This window comes from Ictidomys tridecemlineatus, chromosome 2, assembly GCF_052094955.1.
Source record: "Ictidomys tridecemlineatus isolate mIctTri1 chromosome 2, mIctTri1.hap1, whole genome shotgun sequence".
NCBI lineage: Eukaryota > Metazoa > Chordata > Mammalia > Rodentia > Sciuridae > Ictidomys > Ictidomys tridecemlineatus.
In genome coordinates, this window is record NC_135478.1 from 152,847,966 (window position 1) to 152,871,538 (window position 23,573).

General features: G+C 37.2%; 1 protein-coding gene across 1 annotated transcript in view; it reads right to left on the reverse strand.

Annotated features, from left to right (window-relative positions):
- Dnah11 (dynein axonemal heavy chain 11) overlaps nt 1–23,573 on the reverse strand; it is a 310,480-nt gene that overhangs the window by 280,556 nt on the left and 6,351 nt on the right. Inside the window, exons 3-8 of the mRNA XM_021728753.3 lie at nt 18,749–18,945; nt 17,781–17,970; nt 16,704–16,803; nt 13,749–13,960; nt 7,380–7,613; nt 5,745–5,912 (exon numbers count right to left, since the gene is read on the reverse strand). Coding sequence (XP_021584428.2) covers nt 5,745–5,912; nt 7,380–7,613; nt 13,749–13,960; nt 16,704–16,803; nt 17,781–17,970; nt 18,749–18,945 — 1,101 coding nt within the window. The remainder of the gene's footprint in view (nt 1–5,744; nt 5,913–7,379; nt 7,614–13,748; nt 13,961–16,703; nt 16,804–17,780; nt 17,971–18,748; nt 18,946–23,573) is intronic.

A 23,573-nucleotide genomic window follows, 5' to 3' on the forward strand; every position in this document is an offset into this window, starting at 1 on the left:
AAAGAGAATATAATTACATTTACAATAGCTTTAAAAAGAATACAGTAGTTGAAAATGAATTTAACCAATGAGACAAAAGATTTGAACACCAAAAACTACAAAATAATTGCTACAAGAAGTTAAAGAAGGTATAAGTAGTAGAAAGACATCCATTTACAGACCAGAAGAATATCATTAAGATATTATCCAAAGCAATTTATTGAGTTACCTGTAGTTTAGATATGAAATATCACCCAAAGGCTCGTGTGTTAAAGGCTTGGTCCCCAATGTAGTTATGTTCAGAGGTGGTGCTTTGGGTAGTAATTGGATCATGAGGCTCCGATTTCATTGAGGGGTTAACCCACTGATGGTTGAATGGTGTATTGGGAGGTGGTGGGAACTGTTAGCAGTGGAAGCTAGTTGAAGGGAGTGGGTCCTGGAAAGGGGAGATTTCCCTTGGGAACTATATCTTATCCCTGGCCTCTTCTGCTTCCTGACCATCATGAGATGAACAGCTTTGCTTCACCACACCCTCCCTGCCATGATGTTCTGCCTCACTACAGGCCCAGAATCCAGAGAGCCTGGTAAGCATGGACAGAAAACCTCTGAAACCATGAGCCAAAAATCAACCTTTCTTCCTGAGTCGTTTTTCTCAGGTAGCTTTCAAAAAAAAAAAAAAGCTAATATGAATCGATATAACCCCTATCAAAATCTCAATGATGTACTTTGTAGAAATTAAAAAATCATAAAACTTTCATCAAATCTCAAGGGACCCTGATTAGGCAAATAATTTTGTTCTTGTTTTTCAAAAATTCATACTTCCTGAGGCTATTTTTTTTCCATTTGTTTCAAACATGTTCATAATTGTTTATTAAAGCACATTTAGCAGGGGCAATCTAAAAATCTTTGTCAGATAATCTCTACATCTCCATTTTCTTGGTGCTGGCATCAACTGGTTGTCATTAAATTGAGATCTTGGTTTACTATATAAAAAGCAATATTCAATTGATGTCTGGACATTTTCAAATTGCTATGAGACTGGATCTTAGACTTTTTAAAAAGATTTTTGAAAAAAAATTTTAGTTGTAGATGAACACAATACTTTTATTTTTTTTTTTAATGTGGTGCCAGAGATTAAACCCAGTGCTTCACATATGCACAGCAAGCACACTAACCCTGAGCCACAACCCTGCCCCTTAGACCCTGCTTGTGCTGACTTTCTAATGCTATTTTAGGCTCATTACTGTCAGGTAGAGAGAGAAGTTGATGTTCTCCATTCAGCATCTATTTATGCCCAAGGGTAGGGAGACCCCTTGCTTAGCTAGGCTGGGGTGAGAGGTCTAGCTCCTATGTAATCTCTACTAACACCACAGTGCACATAGTATTGTTACTATGTTGCCACAGTAAAAGCCCTGACTATCAGGCTTCCTCTGACATAAGCCCAGTGGAATGAGGATGCTACTCAGGGAGAAAGAAGATTCAGAATTCCCATGTGGACTCCTTGGATACCACAGAGTAGTGCTCATCCCTGGCCAGGAAAGATGAAAATCATGGCTCCTCGTTGCCCATCTCTAATACCTCTCAGCAGGGGCTGGAGCACTTTAATACTGATTGCTATATCTCAAGGCTCTCCACATAGCCTTTCCTGGCAAGGGTAGTAGAGGGGCAGTTTCTTCTGTGGTTTTGGCAAGACTGGAGAAATTGGAGTCTAAGTTTTCTGTTTTAGTAGGTGGCTCCCTTCTTAGTCCTTCAGTTAGAAAATATATAAAAAAAAATAGTCTTACTGGATTTTTCTTGATTTGTGCCCACTAGTATTTGTAGGTTGCCAGTGTATTCAGCTCCAAGTCTAGGCAACAAGAAAACCCAGCAAACTCATCACCATGTTGTTTCTTGAATGCTAACGTCCTTAGCCAGTTTGTTGCCTTTTCACTTTTCAAAATAAAAATACTGGCCTTTTTTTTATATATATATATAAAGACCAGTATTTTGGTTATATTTAGTGGGACGAGGAGGAAAAAGTACACTTCTACCAGAAGCAGAAGTTTCTAACTAAATTTTAAAATAATTACATCAACTACTGTAATAACATTTTAAAATAACAAACTATAGTACATGGAATCAACAAGATCATGTGCAATTGTTTTAAAAAGCAGCAATGCTATAGTTGCCATACAGAATGTCTGCTAACCTGGGTGTGGTGGTGCACACCTGTAATCCCATTGACTTGGATGGCTAAGGGAGGATGATCAAAACTTTGAGGCTATCCGGGCTACTGAGTGATATCTTGTCTCAAAATAAAAAATAAAAAAAGGGCTGTGAATGTTGCTCACTGGTAAATCCCCCCTAAGTTCAATACCCAGTACTGGAGTGGGGGTGGGGAGGTGGGAATGACTGTCAAAATATATTAAGTGTTAAAATGTTGAAAGGTAAAAATGATATGTAAAGGAGCTATTTATGCAAAACCAGAAAACAAAACAAACAAAACCTACATATACATTATTATATCCATCAAATCTCTCTGGAACATTTTGTGAGAAATTCATAATAGAGATGCCTTTGGGAAGGAATAATGGAAAACTAAGGGGAAAGACTGAGAGATAAGAATGGTGCCAGGTAACATTTTTGTAAATATTACCTTTCCAAAAGTATTATTTGGGTTTTTTTTTTTTGTAGTTGTAAATGAACAGGATGCCTTTGTTTTTGTTTGTTTGTTTTTTTAATGTGGTGCTGAAGATCAAACCCAGTGCCTCACACAGGCTAGTCAAGTGCTATGCCCCCAAAAGTAATCAAAAGTAATGTTTTTAAACATTAAATTTCACATTGAAAAAAATATATCAAAATCTTATAGATGACTAAAAGAAATTCGTATAAATCAGAAAACACTATATAAAGCAATAGTAAAAGAATTAATCGTTCAGTAGACAAGAATGGGAAAATGGATTAGTTCTAGGATTCAGAATATAACCTGGTACAGATAAACTACACAAATCCTTTAAAAATGTGTCTTCGATCCCGATACGATGGCAGGCTAGGTACCAGAACAACCCTCCTAGAAAACTAGCAGGAAAATGGACACTGAAACGTGGACCATTCCATCCTAGGACACAGGTCTTTAAAATGAACCTATTCCCTTGGTTTCAGTGAGGATGTAAGGAGGAAAATAAATAGTGAAGCCAGGAGAAAAGAACACAGGACTTGAAGATGAGTGCTCTGGGTTTGAATCTCTGTTCCATCACCTGGAAACTGCAATGTCAGGTAATTTACTCAACCTTCATTTGCCTGGGAAACCACTCTCAGGGTTATAGTGAGAACATAGCAGGAAGTATGTGAAGATTCTGGCACAATGCCCAGCACTCAGTAAATACTAATTAGCTCTGTGTAAGAGATTAAATGGAATCACGAGATTCCCCCTCAAGAAGCAAGCACCATCCTTGCTTAGTAATTCAATAAATTTTTTTTTAAGTGACAATGCAGAATGCCAGCAAAGAACAGCTGAGCCTAATGATATCAAAGTAGCTATTAAACATATTCAAAGAAATCCAGTCTCACAATTGTCTAGATTTCAAGTGGGAAAGGCTAAAGTTACTTAATACCTAAAGTAACCTTTCCATTTGGTATTAATAATTGAGAAGCCAAAAAGTATGTTTATCTAAATGCCTAAATGTGTTAGCTAATTTTATTGTCAGTGACCAAAATACTCAACAAGACCAACTTAGACCAGGGAGAGATTTATTTGGGGCTCACAATTTTCAGAGGTTTAATCTATGGTGGGTCAACTCCATTGCTCTGGGCCCAAGATGGCGCAGAACATGATGGCAGAAGGGTGTGATAGAGAAGCACTGCTCCATTCATGGTGGCCAGGAAGTGGGGTAGGGAGGGGGGTGTTGTTCCACAGAGAAGATAAACCTCTTCTAGGGCATAGGCCAGTGACCCACCTCCTCCAGCCAGACCCCATCTGCCTTCAGTTACTACCCAATTCATTCAAACTAGGATGACTGGTTAGGTTACAGCTCACAATGCAATCATGTTACCTCCAAACCCTCCTGCATAACACAGGAGCTCAGGGAGACACCTCATATACAAAATTTAACACTGAGAAAATCCCCACATTCTGCACATGGACCATCAGCAGCAGACCTTTTGTCACACCAATTAAGACTGAAAGCCTGATTAACAGGCTTGAGATTGGTGAAGAGAAAACTAAACAGCATTTCAGAAAGTAAATTAGTTATCATTTCTTTAATTTAATGGAATACATTTAAACCATTTCTGTACCAAAGTGCAGATGGCCCGCCAATCATGGCTTATCCTGCTATGTAAGCATGAGTGTACAGTCAACGGGGTCTGAGGAGGATGCATGAGGGTGTGTACACTGGGAGTGGAAAGGCAGGGGTGCATGCTTTCATATGTGTACCACATGTATGCATAAAAATTACTAATTTCACCATAAAATCAATGTATAATGGACTCATAAAACACACCTAATGAACAGCTTATCATGCAAAAATATATACTAGATGCAATATTTTGAGGCAGTAGCGATAATTGAGACACTTTCCAAAAAAAAGGTCTTCTTCAACATAAGTGTACCAGTTAAGTAAAATTTTAGTTAATCCTTGTGTTAATTTTAAGGAATGAAGAACAGTAAGCAGCTTCTAGACTATATCTTAGAGCAAGATAATCAGATAGGAAATGAAGGGGAACTTTAAGGGAAGGTTGAGGTCTCCAACCCAGACCTAGACATCAAAGGCCTTGTCCTTTTACTTATGTGCGAAGTAAAACAGGCCTCCAAGATACAAATAGCAAGCAGATAGGTGAGTTAAAAAAAATGCATTGTCTACACCCACATGCTTGTGACTGCACAGAGTCACTGGCTCCTGGAAGTGTCCCATTCACTAAATGCCTTCCAAGTGCCAGCCATCACACGGGCTATCAGGACAGGCTCAGAATGTCAGTAGGCTTCTCCCACTTATCCACAAATTACAGGGTACCAACATGGCAGTGTCCTCTTACCATTCACTTACCTGAATGCCATCATTATAAAGCTAACATAGATTTGTAGATTTTAAAGATTCAATTGCTTTGCCAAATATAAACACAATAGTGAATAAATTCATATTTTGTATTTTAAAAAACAAATTAATTTTTTTTTAACTCAGGCTTCACTGTTTTTGGCAAACCACTAAAACGATGCTATCTTTATCTTAGAGCTTCAGGATGCTCACAGGTGACAGAGAACAGAAGCAGCTTAAATCATAATTTAAATCAGATTAAATCTGAGAGTTTCTGTTATTTCCTGAGGTTGAATATATAAAATTATAAATAGCTCTAAATAACATTATAAGAGACAACATATGGGTTAGTAATAGATGCAATGAAAGGGGTGAAACTAATTGGATAAACAGACCAAAAATATATTCAGTGATTTGGGAAAAGACTATAATAAAACATACAAATTACATGGACATCAAAAAAAATGAGACTAAAATGAGTTACAATAGAAAATTTTCTTTTCAATATGCATAGGAAACAAATCCAGACTGAGGTCTAGTTATATCAGAAACAGTTCCAGCATATATAAAAGGCCTCAGTTCTGATCTGTGACCCACCACCAAGTAGCTAAGAGACTTCAGGGAAGTCATTTAACCTCTTTGGCCTTACAGGGGCCAGACTAGATGGTACCTATTATCACTGCAACTTCCTTCCTTTTCCAGCTTTAAAAATATAGAATCCTAGGAAATGAAAATGCAAAGGTACAATATTACCATGTTGTTGCAATCAGACGGGTCATAAGAGCTGTGTTTAAAGACCTTACAGAGTTCTATAAATTCTTCACTCATCTTGCAGATTTGCTCATTTAAAATTGTTCCCCTGGTACCGCCAAATTCCAGTCTTTCCAGCTTTTCAAATTCCAACATGGTGACAAATACATCCTTTGTAAAAAACACAAAAGTTTCAAACTGAGAACATTTTCAAACATTCTGAATCAGGGAGTCCACGGACACTTAGGTGACAGAAACTGTTCCTGATTCAACTGAACCAAGTGATTATTAAGTTTTAAAATCAAATTCCCATTTTTATATTTGCTGAAAAGCATCTCACAATACAAGGACCCCCTAACTGACCATGGTTAGACATGTGACTCCTATAATTTAAACCCTCCTAATTATAAGCCGGATCCCCAGGAGATATCCAAAACTCACATTTTCAGGCACCTACACTTTATAGTGAGGCAGGTCCCTTTTTTGGAAGAGAAAAGGACTGTTACAAAAGGGACGAGCAAGCTGCTCTTACTTAGGTATTTAAGTGACTTTATGAGATGGTCTGGCTGGCTAAGCAAAAATTAGAATTTTTCAAAATGTAGACCTCTAATTTTGAAAGAAATTCAGTGAACTTTATATCAATGATAAAAGCCCCAAAATATTAGAGCTTTGAAAATAAGGCCATGTTTTTCAGTCCAAACTTAAAAATATCTTACCCAGTAAGTTTCATATACTGAAGATAGTGATTATTTTAAATTATCAAATGGGTTTTTAGGTATGCAATCTTAATTTAAACCATGTTTTATATATTTCCTCTTGAACATATCAGGGAAAAGGGATTCTTTTACAACTTCCTTATTCATAGCATTCAGGAGCCTAGTAAACCATAAAAGCAGCTCAATTCACAATAGCTAGACAATGGAACCAACCTAGATGCCCCTCAACAGATGAATGGATAAAGAAAATGTGGTACCTAGACACAATGGAATATTACTCAGTCAATTTTCATTTCAGAAGAATAAAATTATGGCATTTGCAGGTAAATTGATGGAACTAGAGAATATCATGCCAAGTGAAATAAGCCAATCCCCAAAAAACAAAAGCCAAATGTTTTTTCTGATAAGTGAATGCTAATCCATAGCGGGACGGGGATGGGTAGGGAAGAATGAAGAAACTTTGGTTTGTGTAGAGGGGAGTGAGAGGGGTGGAGTTTTAGGGATGGGAAGGACAGTAGAAAGAGGCAGATATTACTACCCTATATACATGTGTGATTACACTACTGGAGTGACTCTGCACCATGCACAGCCAGAGGAATGAGAAGTTGTGCTCCATTTGTGTACAATATGACAAAATGCATTCTACTATCATATATAACTAATTATAATTTTAAAAAGACTAATAGATAAAAAGACTTACTTATAATTGGCATAACAGAATGAAAAATGAATAAAAGCCAAATTAAATCTTTTAAATTCATTCTTCTATCTTTATAGCACTGACATTGTGAGCTCCTCATGAGACTAAGAAGGGAGCCCTCCTCCCATCACATAGAAGAAGCTGGTCCATGAATCCTGTGCAAAGCCATTGGTTTTTTGACCTCACCCACAATATGAATAAACAAAGTCAATTAATAAATACCTCTATTTTCATTAAACGGTCAAGGAACTTGTCAAATCTGCAAAACACCAGATGAGATGGGAAATCCCAAGTTCTCACATCTTTATTTCCCATGAAATAGCTTGTCAATTGTTTTCTATAGTTGAAAAAAGAATGTTTGAAACTCTTTAAGATGTTAATGGCAACCTGCACCTTTTCCAACGAGTCTTCGATTTCTCCTTTCAAGAGGTCCTCAGGTGAAAGATAAGCCATAGCCTAGGATTCAAGGAAAGGACTGTTTATTAGTTCACTGTTACCATCTTTTTCAATTCATAGTTTTAAAATGACAATATCTAGAATTGGGTCGGCAATGCTGAGACACAAAGCATGAATTCTGGAAATTCAGACACTTGGGCTTCAATGACATGAATTTTATAAGGTAGAATGATATGTAGGAGACACCAACTATTTCTGGATTTATACATTCTATCAATGACTAAATTTTTGCTAAACTTCCCATATATGACAACTGTGTAATCTGAATTTGCACAGGTATTTCTGCCAGCAAATATTCTACACAATTATCTCATATAAGGAAATACACAAGCCAGCAGGGAAAGCTGTCAAAATGTGGGTTTTTAAAATATCATCACTTTACCTGAAGAATAGGGTCACTTGCAAAAATGACTAAGAGCCGATTAGATGGTTATGCCACTAAAAATTCTCCTGGGTTAGCAAACTTCTCTTCTTGGGGCTTAAGTGGCATTTTAAGATGTCTAATCTGAGATATGTTGCATGAACTAATTTTGAAGGAGAAAAAAGAATAAAGGAAAAGACCAGCTGATCCATAGAGCTCTGAGCCAGCACCTGTGAGGACCACCATCTAGGTCTCATATTTGTCATGAACATTCAGAATTCCTCCCTTCAAGGACCTCAAAAACTGCCTTCTGAGTTTCTTTTGTGTACTATTTTCTGGTGCATTTTAACCTCATATAGATTATAGGTTTAAATTATGTATCTTTAATTTTGTGGTTGCTGATAAGGTTTTCCAAGATCTCAGTGAAGAATGGAATGTTTTAAAACCATTGAGTTCCATGCTGCATATGGAGGTCATTTTTCCCCCCTAAATGTAGACATATGATCCCCTAACCCATTAATGCAACAGTTTTACATTCAAGACAGACTGTATGGCACTCATTTTTAAAGCTGTGGTGGCGCAGCTTGGGAGGCTTTGATGGGAGGATTGCAGGTTTAGGCCAGCCCCAGCAATTTAGCAAGACTGTCTCAAAATAAAATATAATCCAAGAGCTGGGGCTCAGTGATAAAGCACCCCTGGGTTCAATTCCCAGTGCCCAAAAGATCAGTGTCTAAAACCACACTGATCAGAATACTTCAAATTCCAGCCATTGATTCCTAGTCTATGCTCTTATTTCCTCCTCTGGCTGGAAATTAATCTCTACATGAAGGCTGCCAACATTTCACATAGAACAGGGAGGAGAACCACCAGTGATCCCTTCATAGTATGAATTTCAAAACAGTGTACATTCTGGAATAGTGTATGGTATACTCCATTTACCATTATGTGTATGATTCTTTGATGTTTTAGTAAGCTGAGAATAGAGAGAACTCAATTGCTTTCCCTTCTGCAGCTTCCTGTTAGCTAATTACTTAAACTCAAAGTAACGTCACTGGACAAGCCATCCCTATATTCATTCCTGTGCTAGCCGGCTGGCCTGCATGTAGACAAGATCATCATAGCCAATTTAATTTGCTCATATGCCCACTGTTGAGTAAGATCTCCTAAAATAATATCCCTGACTAGTTCTTAACATCCTAGATTAACATCTTAGCTCTTAACATCCTAGCTCTTAACATCTACAGTATTGGACTGGGTGGCAGAGAATATGAAGGAAAAAGCCCAGGAGCCAAGAGACTTGGGCAAGTTGTCTCAGAGGATCTATTTCCTTATCTGCAAATGAGAGAGATGAATTAGAGAACCTCAAGATCCGGTTTAGCTCTTAAACTCTGAATTCCTTTCTACCTCCTACAAATGTTTCTGGAGCAGACCCAAACACACCTCTATTATCTTATACTTAATGGTATCAGGACAAACAAAAAGCCACAGGATTTAGTAAGAACTGGTCCTACTTTGAAGGTTCTATAAACAAATACAGTCAGCCCTGTCCAGCCCTCCACATCCATGGATTCAAATCACCACAGATTGGAAACATTTTTAAAAAATTGTATCTGTACTGAAAATGAACAGACTTATTCTTTTCATCATTTCCCAAACAATATAGTATTATTGGTTTTTACCATTCACATAGCATTTGCATTGTAGTAGGTATAAGAAGTAATCTACAGGTGATTTAAAGTATACCAGATGACATGCATTGGTTATATACAAATGCTAGACCATCAAATACAATTAAATTGAGCATCCAAGGATTTGGGTAGTCATGGGAGTCTTGGAACTAGTCCGCTGTGGACACTGAGAGACACTGTACTGCTAATCAATTAATTGGCTTAATGATATGTAAATTGACAATTAGCCAATTGATCAATGATATTGTCTAATAACACCCATTTCCCACCTGCTTCTTCTCTATTCTTTATATGCTTTTATGGATTCTTTTGCTCAATATTGATACCTCTTCTCCAGGCTTGACTGCTCAGACTTTGATTCTTCTCCACCTAGAATCTTATGGATAACAATATTCACCCATAGAGATATCAAGCCATAGAATAGAAGAGTGGTGGACTTACGGTGTAACCATGCACTAACTAGAAGTTTAAGTTGGGTTAGCAGAGAAATTAGTCAAGGCATTAAGAAAATCCCCATTGCTGAAACTTATGTGTATTACCATGTCAGGAGATCCAATGATCCCTTGCATGGGGCTAACCTAAGGGACAATGTTAATGATCACTGTAAGGAAACAAGTAAGGAGAAGCACATTTGCTTCTAAAGTAATGCAGGTTTTCTGTCTGTGACTGGAAACCATCCACTGGGTCAGGCAGATGATGAGTAAAGCAGATCAGGAGCAGCAGCAGAAGTAATCTGGGCTGCAACTGATCCATTGAAAGGGGCACCTGAAGCACCAGCAACCAACTGTGATAACGGGATGACATAGCCAGTGTGGAAATATCTCTGACTTTTCAGTGGAGACCAAACACTGGAATTTAAATGAAATCTATCAAATTTAAGACTGGTAATTTTAAAAAAATGCCAGGCATGGAGGTGCACACCTGTAATGCTAGAAACTCATTATGTTGAGGAAGGAGGATCACAAGTTCAAGGCCAGCCTCACCAAGACTTTGTCTCAAAATAAAAAATTAAAAAGGCTGGGGATGTGGCTCATTGGTAAACATCCCTAGGTTAAATCCCCAGTAACAAAAATAAATTACACAAAATGCAGCTGACAGAATGCCAGTTTATGTCCTCTAATTACAGATTATGACCCTTAATTACATAACAAATTAAAAAATGAAATTAAAAAATGTCACTGAAACGATGGGATCACTAAATTCATGAAAGCGAAGTACATGAAGGATAGATGAAGAAACAATTGAAAAAGTACATAAGATGTGTAATCACACATATCATGCAAAGAAAAAATAAAGAAACTACAGGATACTGCTAAATACCCAGTAAATGACCCCAAGTTTTTTTTTTAAAAATGGTAATGCTCAAAGTTGGCAAGTTGTAGTAAAACTTCAAGCATATTAATATCCTTTTAGGAAAAATTTTGCAAATATTAAATATTGCTCAAGAGTCATGAAAAGATTGTACCTTTTGAATTAACACTAAGCCAATTATCCAAGTTAAAGAAAAGGGGCTTTAGCATAAATTTTTTTCCGAATGTAGTTTATAATAGAGAAAGCTGGCAACCATTTGTATATCCAGCAACAACAAAAAGTCATTTTCAAAGAAGGTAGTAAAATTGTGTGTATGATAAAGTGCATAACTATGCATAAGTTTTAGAGGAAGAAAAAATTGTTAAATGCCGAGTTTCAGGTTTTTAGAACTAAGATTTTTCCCATTGTTACAAATGTTGTAAGAATGTTTTTACAATTCTTGTTCGCACATCATGTATGTTTTAATTAGAAATAAAAACTTTAAAAATATGGAGCATCATAGAATGGGCATAAAACTCATCACTTACTACTTAGGTAACCTTGAGAAAGCCATTTATGTTCTCTCAACTTCAGTTTTCTAATTATAAAATGGAGCTACTAATAATACCTATGCCACAGTCTTGAGAATTGAATATTTGATATTTTGTAAAGGGCTTAAGTAGTTCCTGGAAAAAACAATAAGCACCATATAGTGTTTGTTAAATATGTAAATTAAATGAGCAAACAATTGGGGAGTAGAGGGGGCACTTAGCTCTTTAAGGAATCCAGGAATGAGTGTTGGCTCATTGCTGATTTTTGCTTCTTAACATATTAGGGCAGATTGACTAAAAAATCCTGGATCTGCCATTTGGACAATCAAAGAAATCAGGTCAATGGAACCTTTGGACTGAAGCCAGAACTAAGGAACAAGAGAAGCCACAGAATTCTCTCGGGAGCTTGGCAGACTCTGGCTGTTGACACAGACTAGGGGCCAGGATAATAGATTTATAGGCTTAAAGGTAGCCAGGACTTCTTAAAAGCAACCTATCCCAATGAAAAGCACTCCCTCTGAGTTTGTACATTAATGGAGCTTTGCAGTAAAATGGTTTTGATAACTTTATGAGGAGAGGGTTCCTAAAAGGAGATTTGGAGGAGTAGCAGTTGTATTTATGGCCCTCCAACAGGGATAGCAGTGTTTCACATGGAGATCAGAGACATTGGGGCCCAGGACACTTGCCTAGAAATGGAGCAAAACAAAGTCTGACACCAGGAACAGAAATAGAATGAAACCAGAGGAGATGACAATAAAATATAGCAACAAATTAACTTGAAGCTCAGAGAGGGGTAATATAACCTAAGTGGTTCAAATAGATTTGCATCTAGCTTGGTTCAAGTCTCAAGACTTTTCCACACACCACTCACCTCCTTCAAGGGGTGAGGAAGAGGGACTTAACAACTTCATCTCACACTCCAGAAACTCTAAACCACAAGTCTGCAGATCGCTTATCTAGTCTGGCTCTCCACTAACTTCAAGGAAATTGAGCAAATGGCATCTTTCAAATCTGTTTAATCATCTGAAACCTATTTTGTCCTTCCCAAACTTATACGATGAAAGGCTAACTCCAATGTAATTATCTCTGGATCTATGGTTTTCAGGAGATCATCGGGGTTAAGAGAGTTTATAAGGATGGGGCCCTAATCCAACAGGACTGTCACTTTATAAGGAGAAGATGATCACTAAGTAAGAACACAGTAAGAAAGTGGCTGGCTGCCTACAAACCAATAAGAGGGCCCTCAGCAGAACATGAACCTGCTTCAGCCTCCTCACAGACTTCCAGCCTCCAGAACTGAGAAAATTAATTTGTGCCAATTAAAGCACCATGTCTATACTCTTTAATCATGGTAGCCAGAGCAGCCGGACATACTCCCAACTAAGACCAACCAGGTTTTGCGGAATCCAAGCATCTTTCAGTTCTCAAATTATGCAATATGTTGACACCATGAACCCAAGGAGGATGAAACTTCACACAGAAAAGGATGGGGAAGCAGAGGGAGCTGATCTAGTTTAAAAAAATTTTTTTTGGCATGTTAAGGGTAGAGAAATAATTATAAAAGATTTTTAAAGATCAACAGTGAACCAAAATTCTTTTAATACAATTCCACAACTGTCAAAGATGATTTGCGGGTGGGGGCAGATGCTCTACTTCACTTCACTTCCTAACAGTCTTCTATCAGCCAGCATCTTATGGAAACCAAAGGAAAGGCCACAGAGAAGGTACTTTGCATACTGACTTTTTATTGGAATCTGCCTTAAATCTCTCTGAAAGTAGGATGTTAAACAAAACCCACCAACAATATGTTCTTTGACTGTATCTCACTAATTTCCAGAGCTCCTTTGGCATTTTGGATTAAAAAAAAAAAAAAAAAAAAGCTACTGGCCTTTGTAACCATAAAAGTCATTTCTGAAAACAGAGGGAAATGGTATTCTTATAGTAATCTGGATTTTTTCTTCACTAATCCAATACAATCTACCTCATGGCAATGATTTTTTTTGGGGGGGGGCGGGGGAGGACTAGGGGTGGGTGGGTACCAGGGACTGAAAGAAGCAGCACTCAACTTCTAAGCCACATCCCCAGCCCTGTTTTATTTAGAGAGAGTCTCACTGAGTTGCTTAGCACCTTGCCATTGCTGAGGCTGGCTTTGAACTTGCAATCCTCCTGTCTCAGCCTCCCGAGCCAATAAAATTATAGGTGTGCCCCAATGATTCTTCTTGTTCCTATTTTTGATGCTTCATACCTGTTCAATGAAGAGATTACAAAACTCTTGCAATAAGACTATAATCCGAGCAGGGGTGCTGTAAAACTTGGAATGACTCCAAATGAGACAGATAGTATGAAATAATGGGGCGACTAGCAGGTGGATCTGTGGGAATTCTGTTTCCTGGAGACGTTCAATGTGTCTTCTCAGAGGACTCAGGTAAAGTTCTATGTCCTGAGCTTCAAGAAGAGCTGAAAGGAAAGAGAACTGTCATGCAGAGGATGTAGTCTTTTTTTTTTTTTTCTAAACTCGCTTTACAAGTTCAAGAGAACCATGCCCAACGACATGGCTGTACTTAAATGTTATCATCTTTCCTTTTTCATTATTTATCTTACAATCCACACACGAGCAGTTTGAAAAACTTTATACACTGTTCATTTGTAACGCAGCCACTCAGGAGAGCGCTGGTCTAGTTACTCACATAGCATAAGTAATTGTGCCTGAAGACCCAGGGGGGAAAATCCTTGCAGTCTAAAGAGATTTACTCAACCCCATGGAAACGTTGTGGGAATAAAACAGCTCTGTGATGTTGCTGTCACTTTATGAGTTGGATTACAAACTTCATCACCAAAACACTCTTTCCTCCTCAGTACATGGGACAAGTGCAAATCAATCATTTATCAGGCCAATCCAGTTTCCTACAAGAGTAACTGATGCAATGGTTAAGAAAACTTCTATTACACTACTCACAAAGATACCAATTATTAAGAACAGTGATGAAAATATTTTGGAACTGGACAGAAGGGATAGTTGTACTGCAATGTCCTAAATGTCACTGAGTTTACACTGTGTGATGGTTAATTTTATGCTGTTTGAATTTTACAACAAAAATTAGTCAAGCATGATAAAAGCAATGCTTCTTAAAAATCTCATAGATATGAAGAAAAAAATATTTTAATATTGCTAGTGACTGCTTAATCAAGTTCATACCTTCTCTTGGTTAAAGCTAGAACTCTTAATTTATCCTAAATAGATCTCCATCAGACTTCACTTTGCTCCCGAGGCTACAGATACCTTTGATTAACTGAAAAATGGTTATTTTTAGGAAGGTAGAGAATGAAGTTGAAGCTTATTTTCATATGTTATTCCAAAAGATCATTAAAAAAAACAAACACCCACTGACCTTTGTCACTCACCCATACTACTCTGCTTGACAGACTTATAACCAAGCTATCTGTGCACCAATAATAAAGCCTTGCAGGCTGGACATGTAGCTCAGTGGTAGAGCACTTGCTTACCACATGCAAAGCCCTGGGTTCCATCCAGTGCAGCAAAAACAAAACAAATAATAAAGTTTTGTGAAAAGAGCGTACCCATGTTCCAGAGATGCTTATGTTTTCAAATTAGTGTATTTTTGCCAATGTTAACTTCAAAGTTAAATAACTACATCTAATAGGCAAGTGCCCTTAAAACATGTTAAGCATGTTTGATAATTTTGTAGAGCACCAATGACATTTTTGAGAGGGGCCTTCTACCTCTAACTGACCATACTGGACACAGGCTCATCTGAAAATTTTATTTTTCTGTATCTCCAGGACATTTGCTGGTAAGACTGAGAACTCCTGGAATTTATTTCTGTAGCAGTTTTATCCACAGAGAATGCTCATCTTATACTCACACACACAAAATAAATGCTAATAGTATCTATTCACTGAGGACAAAGCTACTGTGTGTTTCAACCACTGTCCAGTGGTTCTTAGGGGAGATTTTGGTCCCAAGAGACATCTGCTAATGTCTGGAGACATTTTTGGCACAGCTGAGATGGGAGCAGTGTAGAGGCCAGGGATGATGTTAAGATCCTACAGTGCAAGGATGTCCCCTTATGACAAAGATCTATGTGGCCTAAAATGCTAACAATCACAAGAATGAGAAATACCACACCAAAAACCATGGTGTTATTGGCCAGTTTGGCGGATGAAACCCAGAGACTTGGCAAATTTAAAATGTTTAATAAGCAGAGTTAGAACACCAATTCTATTCTGAGATAACCTAGACCAAATAGTCCCCCTACACCATCTTTTCTAACCAAATTCATGGCAAAAATACTAAAGATATATCAAAATACTTCCAAAGTAAATTTGAATTATTTCTTAAACTTCTAAATGTCATGTAGGAAAAAAAAAAAAAAAGAAATGTTCTAGTGTTAGAAACAAGCAAAAACAGCTATTATTTTTAGTTTTTATTTTTTGGTAATGGGAATTGAACCTGGGATACTTAACCACTGAACAACATCCCCAGAGCTTTTATATATTTTATTCGGAGACAGGGTCTCATGGACTTGCTTAGGACTTCATTAAGTTGCTGAGGCTGGCTTTGAACTTGCGATCTTCCTGCCTCAGCTTTCTGAGCCACTGGGATTACAGGCGTGTGCCACCAAGACTGGCTTGTTTATATTATTTTTAATCTTATTTAAAACTTCATCTTTATGTACATCCATATTTGTTTAAAGATGGAGAGAGAAATATGAACAGAAATCAAAAACCTTAGAGAGAACTGTTCTATTTGGGCAAAACTCAAAGTAAATGGTGGGAGGACAAGGATGGAGAAGAGATTTTTTTTTTTAACTGAATACCTTTTCATAATTTTCACAGATTTAATATTCACCAAAAGATCAATGATGCCTTTGAGTACTTGTAAGCCAAATAACTGGTGGAGATCAAGCACAGATTCATCAATCAGGAGAAAACTAGACAATCACAGCCCGACTGCTGATAGGAAAACCTCTATGTAGGGGCTTTCATTTACCCTCTGCCAAATACCCAGGCACCTCCCTTCACTAAGATATTCTAATTAGATCTTCAATCTGGGGCCATTTAAGTACCCACTATATACCAGATAAACTAAAAATAGTTTAGTATAGCTGGAGAATAAAGGGTGAGATGAATCTATCATTAGAAGAACCAAGCATCATCGTTTCATGAACAAGAGTCTTACCATTTTCCACAGTCATGAAAATGTCCTTCAAAGTAGAAAAATAGCTGCTTTTTTTGGTTTTCAGAATCTTGACCATCTTGAGGACAACAGGAGCCTTAAGCTAAATTAAATAAGGAAAAAAGAAAACTTTTAAAAAGGGCTGAAGTTGTGGCTCAGAAATAGAGTACATGCCTATCATGTGTGAGGCACTGGGTTTGATTCTCATCACCACATATAAAGATACAACTAAAAAATATTTTTTAAATTTTAATAAATGTAAGCTAGATGACTAAATCTGTCTGTAATAAAATATTTAAATTATCCTCCACTCACACAATACACACAGTATTTAATACTCAAAGGCATACTTTGTTTCAAGCTAAAAATAACAAAATTTTTTTTCATAAGTTTATTTTGCATTTAGTTTTCATTTGAATTTTCAAAAAATTAGATTACACATGTAAACCATTACTTAGTCCATGCCAACTTTCTCAATCTGTTTCAGAAAAATCTCTAAAAGACATGTAAATCAACATCTTAGGTTTTAGAACATTATTTATTTTTAAAAATGATAGCAGAATGCATTACAATTCTTACTACACATATACAGCACAATTTTTCATATCTCTGGTTGTATATATAGTATGTTGACACCAATTCATGTCTTCATATATGTACTTTGGATAATGATGTCTCTTATCATCAAGCACCCAGTAGAGGACTCAAAGTTAGCTCTTCCAAAGCTGTGTATCTAGTAATCAAGACACTTTTCCTTCCCAAATCAATTAAATCAACTAGATTAATTGAATTTTGGCATCTTCACCATTTCCCTTGGGGAACATGCTTTTTCCACTGCCACAAAACATTTCCAAGTATCTCAAATGCTGTCAAAATATTCACATGAAGACAAAATTACTTTAATCCCTATTAATTTTAAAAATGCATACCATATACACTTTGGTGTAAGATCAGAGCAGAACACTGAGTCATACAAAGATTGCTTTAAACCTTTAAAATTACTGGATATCACTACTCAGGAGACTTCACTCTACAGTTCTTTGCTTATTCAATTTACAATTTCTAGGATTCTCTACTTACTTGATTATAAGTGCATGACAGATTCTCTCTCCTCATCGTCCAAAAATCCAGCTCACTTTGAGGAGTGAGATGAAGACCACTTAGCAAAGGCTGCATAGAATCCTTTTCTACAATTTCTTGGATTTGATGTGACCAATTAATAACCACAGATTCAACTGCATGAAGTATTCTCCTCTCGTTTGACTGCAGCCTACAAATATTAAAATGATAATTTCAATAACAGTGAATTATCCAAATATAGATATGAATTTTAATAGGTATTTTATGCATCTGTAAACTAGTTTCCTAAATATTATTTCTTCAAAATCCATTATTTTTACATTCTTAACTGAAGCTATGGCATTTTATTCTGTGTTTAGTAGATCTCTAATATGCCATATCCTCAAAAAATATTTTACTAAAGGAATATTGTTATTGAGATAACGCGGTTTTCCTTTAGAAAGTATACCTTGAAATAAAATAACATTTTTTTTATTGGTTGTTGGAAACCTTACAAAGCTCTTGACATATCATATTTCAAACATTAGTTTCAAGTGAGTTATGAACTCCCATTTTTACCCCAAATACAGATTGCAGAATCACATCGGTTACACATCCACATTTTTACATAATGCCATACTAGTAACTGTTGTATTCTGCTACCTTTCCTATCCTCTACTATCCCCACTCTTCCCCCTCCCATCTTCTCTTTCTAGCCCATCTACTGTAATTCATTTCTCTCCTTGTTTATTTTCCAATTCCCCTCACAACCTCTTATATGTAGTTTTTTATAACAATGAGGGTCTCTTTCCATTTCCATGCAATTCCCCTTTTTGGGCATCTGGGTTGGTTCCTAAAATAACATTTAAAAATAAAATGTAGCTAAAATAACTTTACTTTGCAAATAGTTTGCTAAGGATGTGATAGTAAATGGGTTTGCTGGCTCTCCATTTTAATATGCTGTATGAAATATGTACACAATTACATACTTGGTCTCTGAATAATTCTGATCCAGGTCAATGTTTTCTGCAATAGTGGGAATTGGTAGAAGAGTTCTTCTAGACATTTTGCCTCTAAAAATATGCATCTTATTTTTCATGACTTCTACATGATGTTCCATATCTTGTGAAGTAAAGCACGACCAGGATTTATGGTTGGTCTTATTAGAAAGAATAGGCACTAATATCTAGAGGAAGAAAAATGTTTTAAAAAGCAGTTAATTTAAAGACAATATGCTCCTTCAAAGATTTTCTTGTCATAAAAATTGGCAACAAAACCACTCAATTTCATAAATCTCCTAGGATACCAAATTGACATAAGATATAAGGTCTTTGTAGTAGAAATGATATTGCTTGTTCATTCATTTATGTACTTAACAAGGTTTGTTTTTTTTGTTTTTTTGTTTTTTTATTTTTATTTCCGGAGCCTATTTTACATAAGAAACTCAGGTTGAGTTCCCAAAGTCGGTTTCTTGCTTTCTTGCTTTCTTGCTCCTTTCCAATAACTATTTATTTTGAATGCATTTGTATTATCTATTTTCCCGAAACATTATACACATTATAAATATAAAATTTCAATTAGCTGAAATGCTCAGAAAATAGTTATTCCACCTTTTTTAAAGTTCACATGGAGAACACAGGTTGAAACAGATCTCTCCAAATGACATTATTATTACTTAGCACCTACTATCCATCAAGCTATGAATATGGAGATTAATCAATAGTCCCTGCTCAACAAGCTCAGTGGATAGATGAGGTACCAGAAATCATAATATAAGCATTGTCATAATTAGAGGTGTGTTCAGGATGAACATGAAAACATGGAAGAAATACCTGACTCTGGGATACAATTATATTAGGGAAGACTTGCCAGAAAAAAATTGTTACTTGGCTTGAGTCTTTAAGACAAAAGGATGAGGTAAGACAAGACCCATGGTCAGATTGTTTGGGTCTTCCCAAAATATATACGTTGAAAACCTAGCCTTCAAGTTGATCATATTAGAAAGAGTGGCCTTTAGGAAGTGATTAGGTCATGAGGGCTCTGGGATTGGTGGTGCCCTTGTTAAAAAAGGTTCAAAGGAACTCATTTGTCCCTTGCAACAGATGAGGACAAAACTAGAAGGTGCCAACTATAAACTAGGATCAAATCTGCCAGTATCTTCAGACTTCATCTCATATTTTTAGCCCAGAGCTTTGTGAAATTTCCCCCCCCCCAACACCAACCAGGAGCATTTAACCACTGAGCCATATCCTCAGCCCTTTTTGATTTTTAACCTATTTTGAGACAGGATCTCACTTAGTTGCTGAGGCTAGCCTGGAACTTGTGATTCACCTGCCTCAGCCTCCCAAGTGGATGGGATTATAGGCATTCCCCACCATGCCTGTCTGTGAAATAAATTTTATTATTTATAAGGCACCCAGGCTATGGTATTCTGTTACAACAGCCTGAACTGAGTAAGACAGAGAGCATTCCAGAAAACTGCAGCCAGAAACACAGAATTATAGGGCTCTAAGGAATCCTAGTGCTTAGGGGAAACTGCCAGTTTGGTCTGCATGGGGCTGGAACTAGCACCCTAGAGAGAAATGACAACATTCAGGCTCTGAGGAAGACGGGGTGGGGGTGGGACGGCTGGGGTCCAATGAGGGCTTTTTAAAACAGACTGAAGAGATAGGCTTGTAGGGATGAACATGCACAGACCCACTAAGAAGCTACTTTCTAGACTTAATCCCCAGTACCAAAGCTTTTTCTAAAAGTCAGATCTGAGGACAATTCTAGTGTCAACATTCCTACTGGGTATCTGTTTCAGACTTTCATTCTACTATTCTGTGACTCTTAGAACTTAATGTTCCTGCTATGAACTACAAGGGGGAAAAAATGCTATGAGATTTGAGTTGCATGCTCTGGAAAAGCCGTTATTCAGGCAAACACCTAAAGCATTTCTATAAATAAAACAAGATAAATAGGTCTGGAGTTTGCTTGTTAATTATAATAAATTTGAATAGCAACATACAAACTAATTCAACTAGTCCGTGGGTTTTTCTTGTTCAATTGGGAATTGTCCAGTTTTTGTGATTTGTAAGGAAAATCCCAAACTTTCTCTGTGACCCAAAATAATTTGGACATGTTTACTAAAGGTAAATACAACCAGAGATAAATGAACAAGTCTCTCTCTCCCTTCTTCCTAGTTCCACTTCTCTCTAGGAAGAGAGCCTTGACCAAGCACTCTACCCAGCCGACACTCTGATCTCAGCCTCCAGAATGGTGAGAAACAAATGTTTAAGCCTCTTGGTCTACCTGACAAAAACCTCCATAGAACATGCACTACCGTTACCGTCTTTCAATAAATAACAAGGACTTAAGTTTGGCCAATGGGCTTTGCTGGCAGCCATCTCAGTAAAAAAAAAAAAAATCACGAGGCTGTTTACTTTCTATCAGCTTCTCCAGTCTCATTTCTCCCACCTCCCAGCTCATCCCCCAATCTGGGTACATAAACTTCTAAAAACTCAACCTGACCTACATTTCCCAACATTTGTGCCAGAGTGTATGTGTCTTCTGATACCCAGAATGCCTTCCATCTTCTACATCCAGCTATCATCTCCTTGTCCAAAGCAACCAAATAATTTAGCACACCTCATATGCATACTTTTCAGAGTAAAAGAAAGCACTAAAAATAACAGATATTAACTGATCTGTAACAAGCTAAAATTGGAAGTTCCCCAAACTAAGATCTATGTTCATTTTCTTTAAAAAAAAAAAAAAAAAAAAAACATCAGAAATTTATTGGTTGCTTAAAACATTACATTGATCTTGACATATCATACATTTGTTTCAAATGGGGTATGAATTCTTTTGTTCCCACATGTACAGATTGCAGGATCACGTTGATTATACAGCCACGTTTATACATACTGCCAAACTAGTGTCTGTTGTATTCTGCTGCCCTTCCTATCCCCATCCTATCCCCCCTCCCTCCCCTCTCCTCCCTCTACCCCATCTACCATAACTCATTTCTCTCACTCTTATTTTTTTTTCCTCCCCTTCCCCTCATATCCTCTTATATGTATTTTTGTATAACAATTCAGGTCTCCTTCCCTCTTCTGTGCAATTCCCCCCCCCCATTCCCTCCCACCTCTCGTCCCTGTTTGATGGTATTCTTCTCATGCTCTTCCTCCCTGCTCTGTTTTGAGCCCCCCCCCTTATATCAAAGACGACATTCGGCATTTGTTTTTAAGGGATTGGCTGACTTCACTTAGCATAATCTGCTCTAATGCCATCCATTTCCCTGAAAATGCAATGATTTTGTTGTTTTTTAGTGCTGAGTAATATTCCATTGTGTATATATGCCACATTTTTAAAAATCCATTCATCTATTGAAGGGCATCTAGGTTGGTTCCACAGTCTAGCTATTGTGAATTGTGCTGCTATGAAAATTGATGACGCTGTATCCCTGTAGTATGCTCTTTTTAGGTTTTTTGGGAATAGTCCGAGAAGGGGAATAGCTGGGTATGTTCATTTTCTTCAAGACTCCTCACCTCCTGTCACTCTTTCCAATGTGAGAAGATGCCACCAGACTCCCACCACTCCCCACTAAATCCCATTACAGCCCTGACTACCATACCATATTGCTGTTGGTTTCTCTCTCTGCCTAATTAGACTGATTTTTTTTTTTTCCCAGTGCTTAGGATGGAACCCAGGGCCTCCCATGCACTAAACATGCATTCTACCTCTCTGGTACACCTCCCCCCAGCCCACTGGACTCTTTTTGAAGGCAAAAAGTACATTACTTATCTCAAGTGTTCAAGAACTGCCACCAACAAGGTATGCAATCAATATTGATTAAATGATGACTGACAATTTTAGGCTTATCAGCATAGAATTTTCCAACTATTCTTTTCAAATATTGCTCAAAAAGTAGACATCTAAAAAGCTGAAGTGTTTTGTCTTTAATGAGAACACATCATTTAGCCTTCATTTAACTTCCATTCCTTTAACAAATAATTACTAAACTCCTACTAGGTGCCACACAATATTTCTGGGAATTGGAACATGTTAGTGAGTCAAAGATTCAGGAATGAGCTGGGATAAAGTAATTAAGATATTTGCCTGGAGAACAAAATTTAAGAGGGCACCAAAAAACTTAGAAATCAAGATGAACATTTAAAAAATATTTTTACATCAAAATGCTCCAGATGTAGTGGTGCATACCTGTAATCCCAGCTACTCAGAAGCCTGAGGCAGTAAAATTGCAATTTAGGCCACCCTTATTAACCTGGCAAGACTGGTTTCAAAATAAAGGTTGGGGATGTAGCTCAGGGTTAGAGGGCTTGCCTAGCATGTATGAGGTCCTGGATTCAATCTCCAATGCCACCCACACACTTCAAAGATTTTCATGAAAAAAAATGTCAAAAAATTTAATGAAGACAGGATAGGACTCACTTTACCTTTTGCTTCAGACTCCATATGGATTAGTACTGCTACTAATCCTATGATTTACTTTAAATGTTGATTGTGGGCCATTTTTATTTTTTTTAAATTTGCATTACAATGTTATTTATCCTTATTCAAGAAAGTTAAAATGAAATTGATTTTGTATTATCTTCTCTGAACCTCTTTCCTTCCTTTTTTAGAGATGATCATTATTCTATAGAAGTAGTGTATCCCCCCTCATTCATGTTTCTTTTTGTGGGGGGGTGGGCAGAGCAGATAACCAGGGATTGAACTCAGGGGCATTCAACCTCTGAGCCACATCCCCAGACCACTTTTTATTTTGAGACAGGGCCTCACTAAGTTGCTGAGGCTGGCTTTGAACTTGTG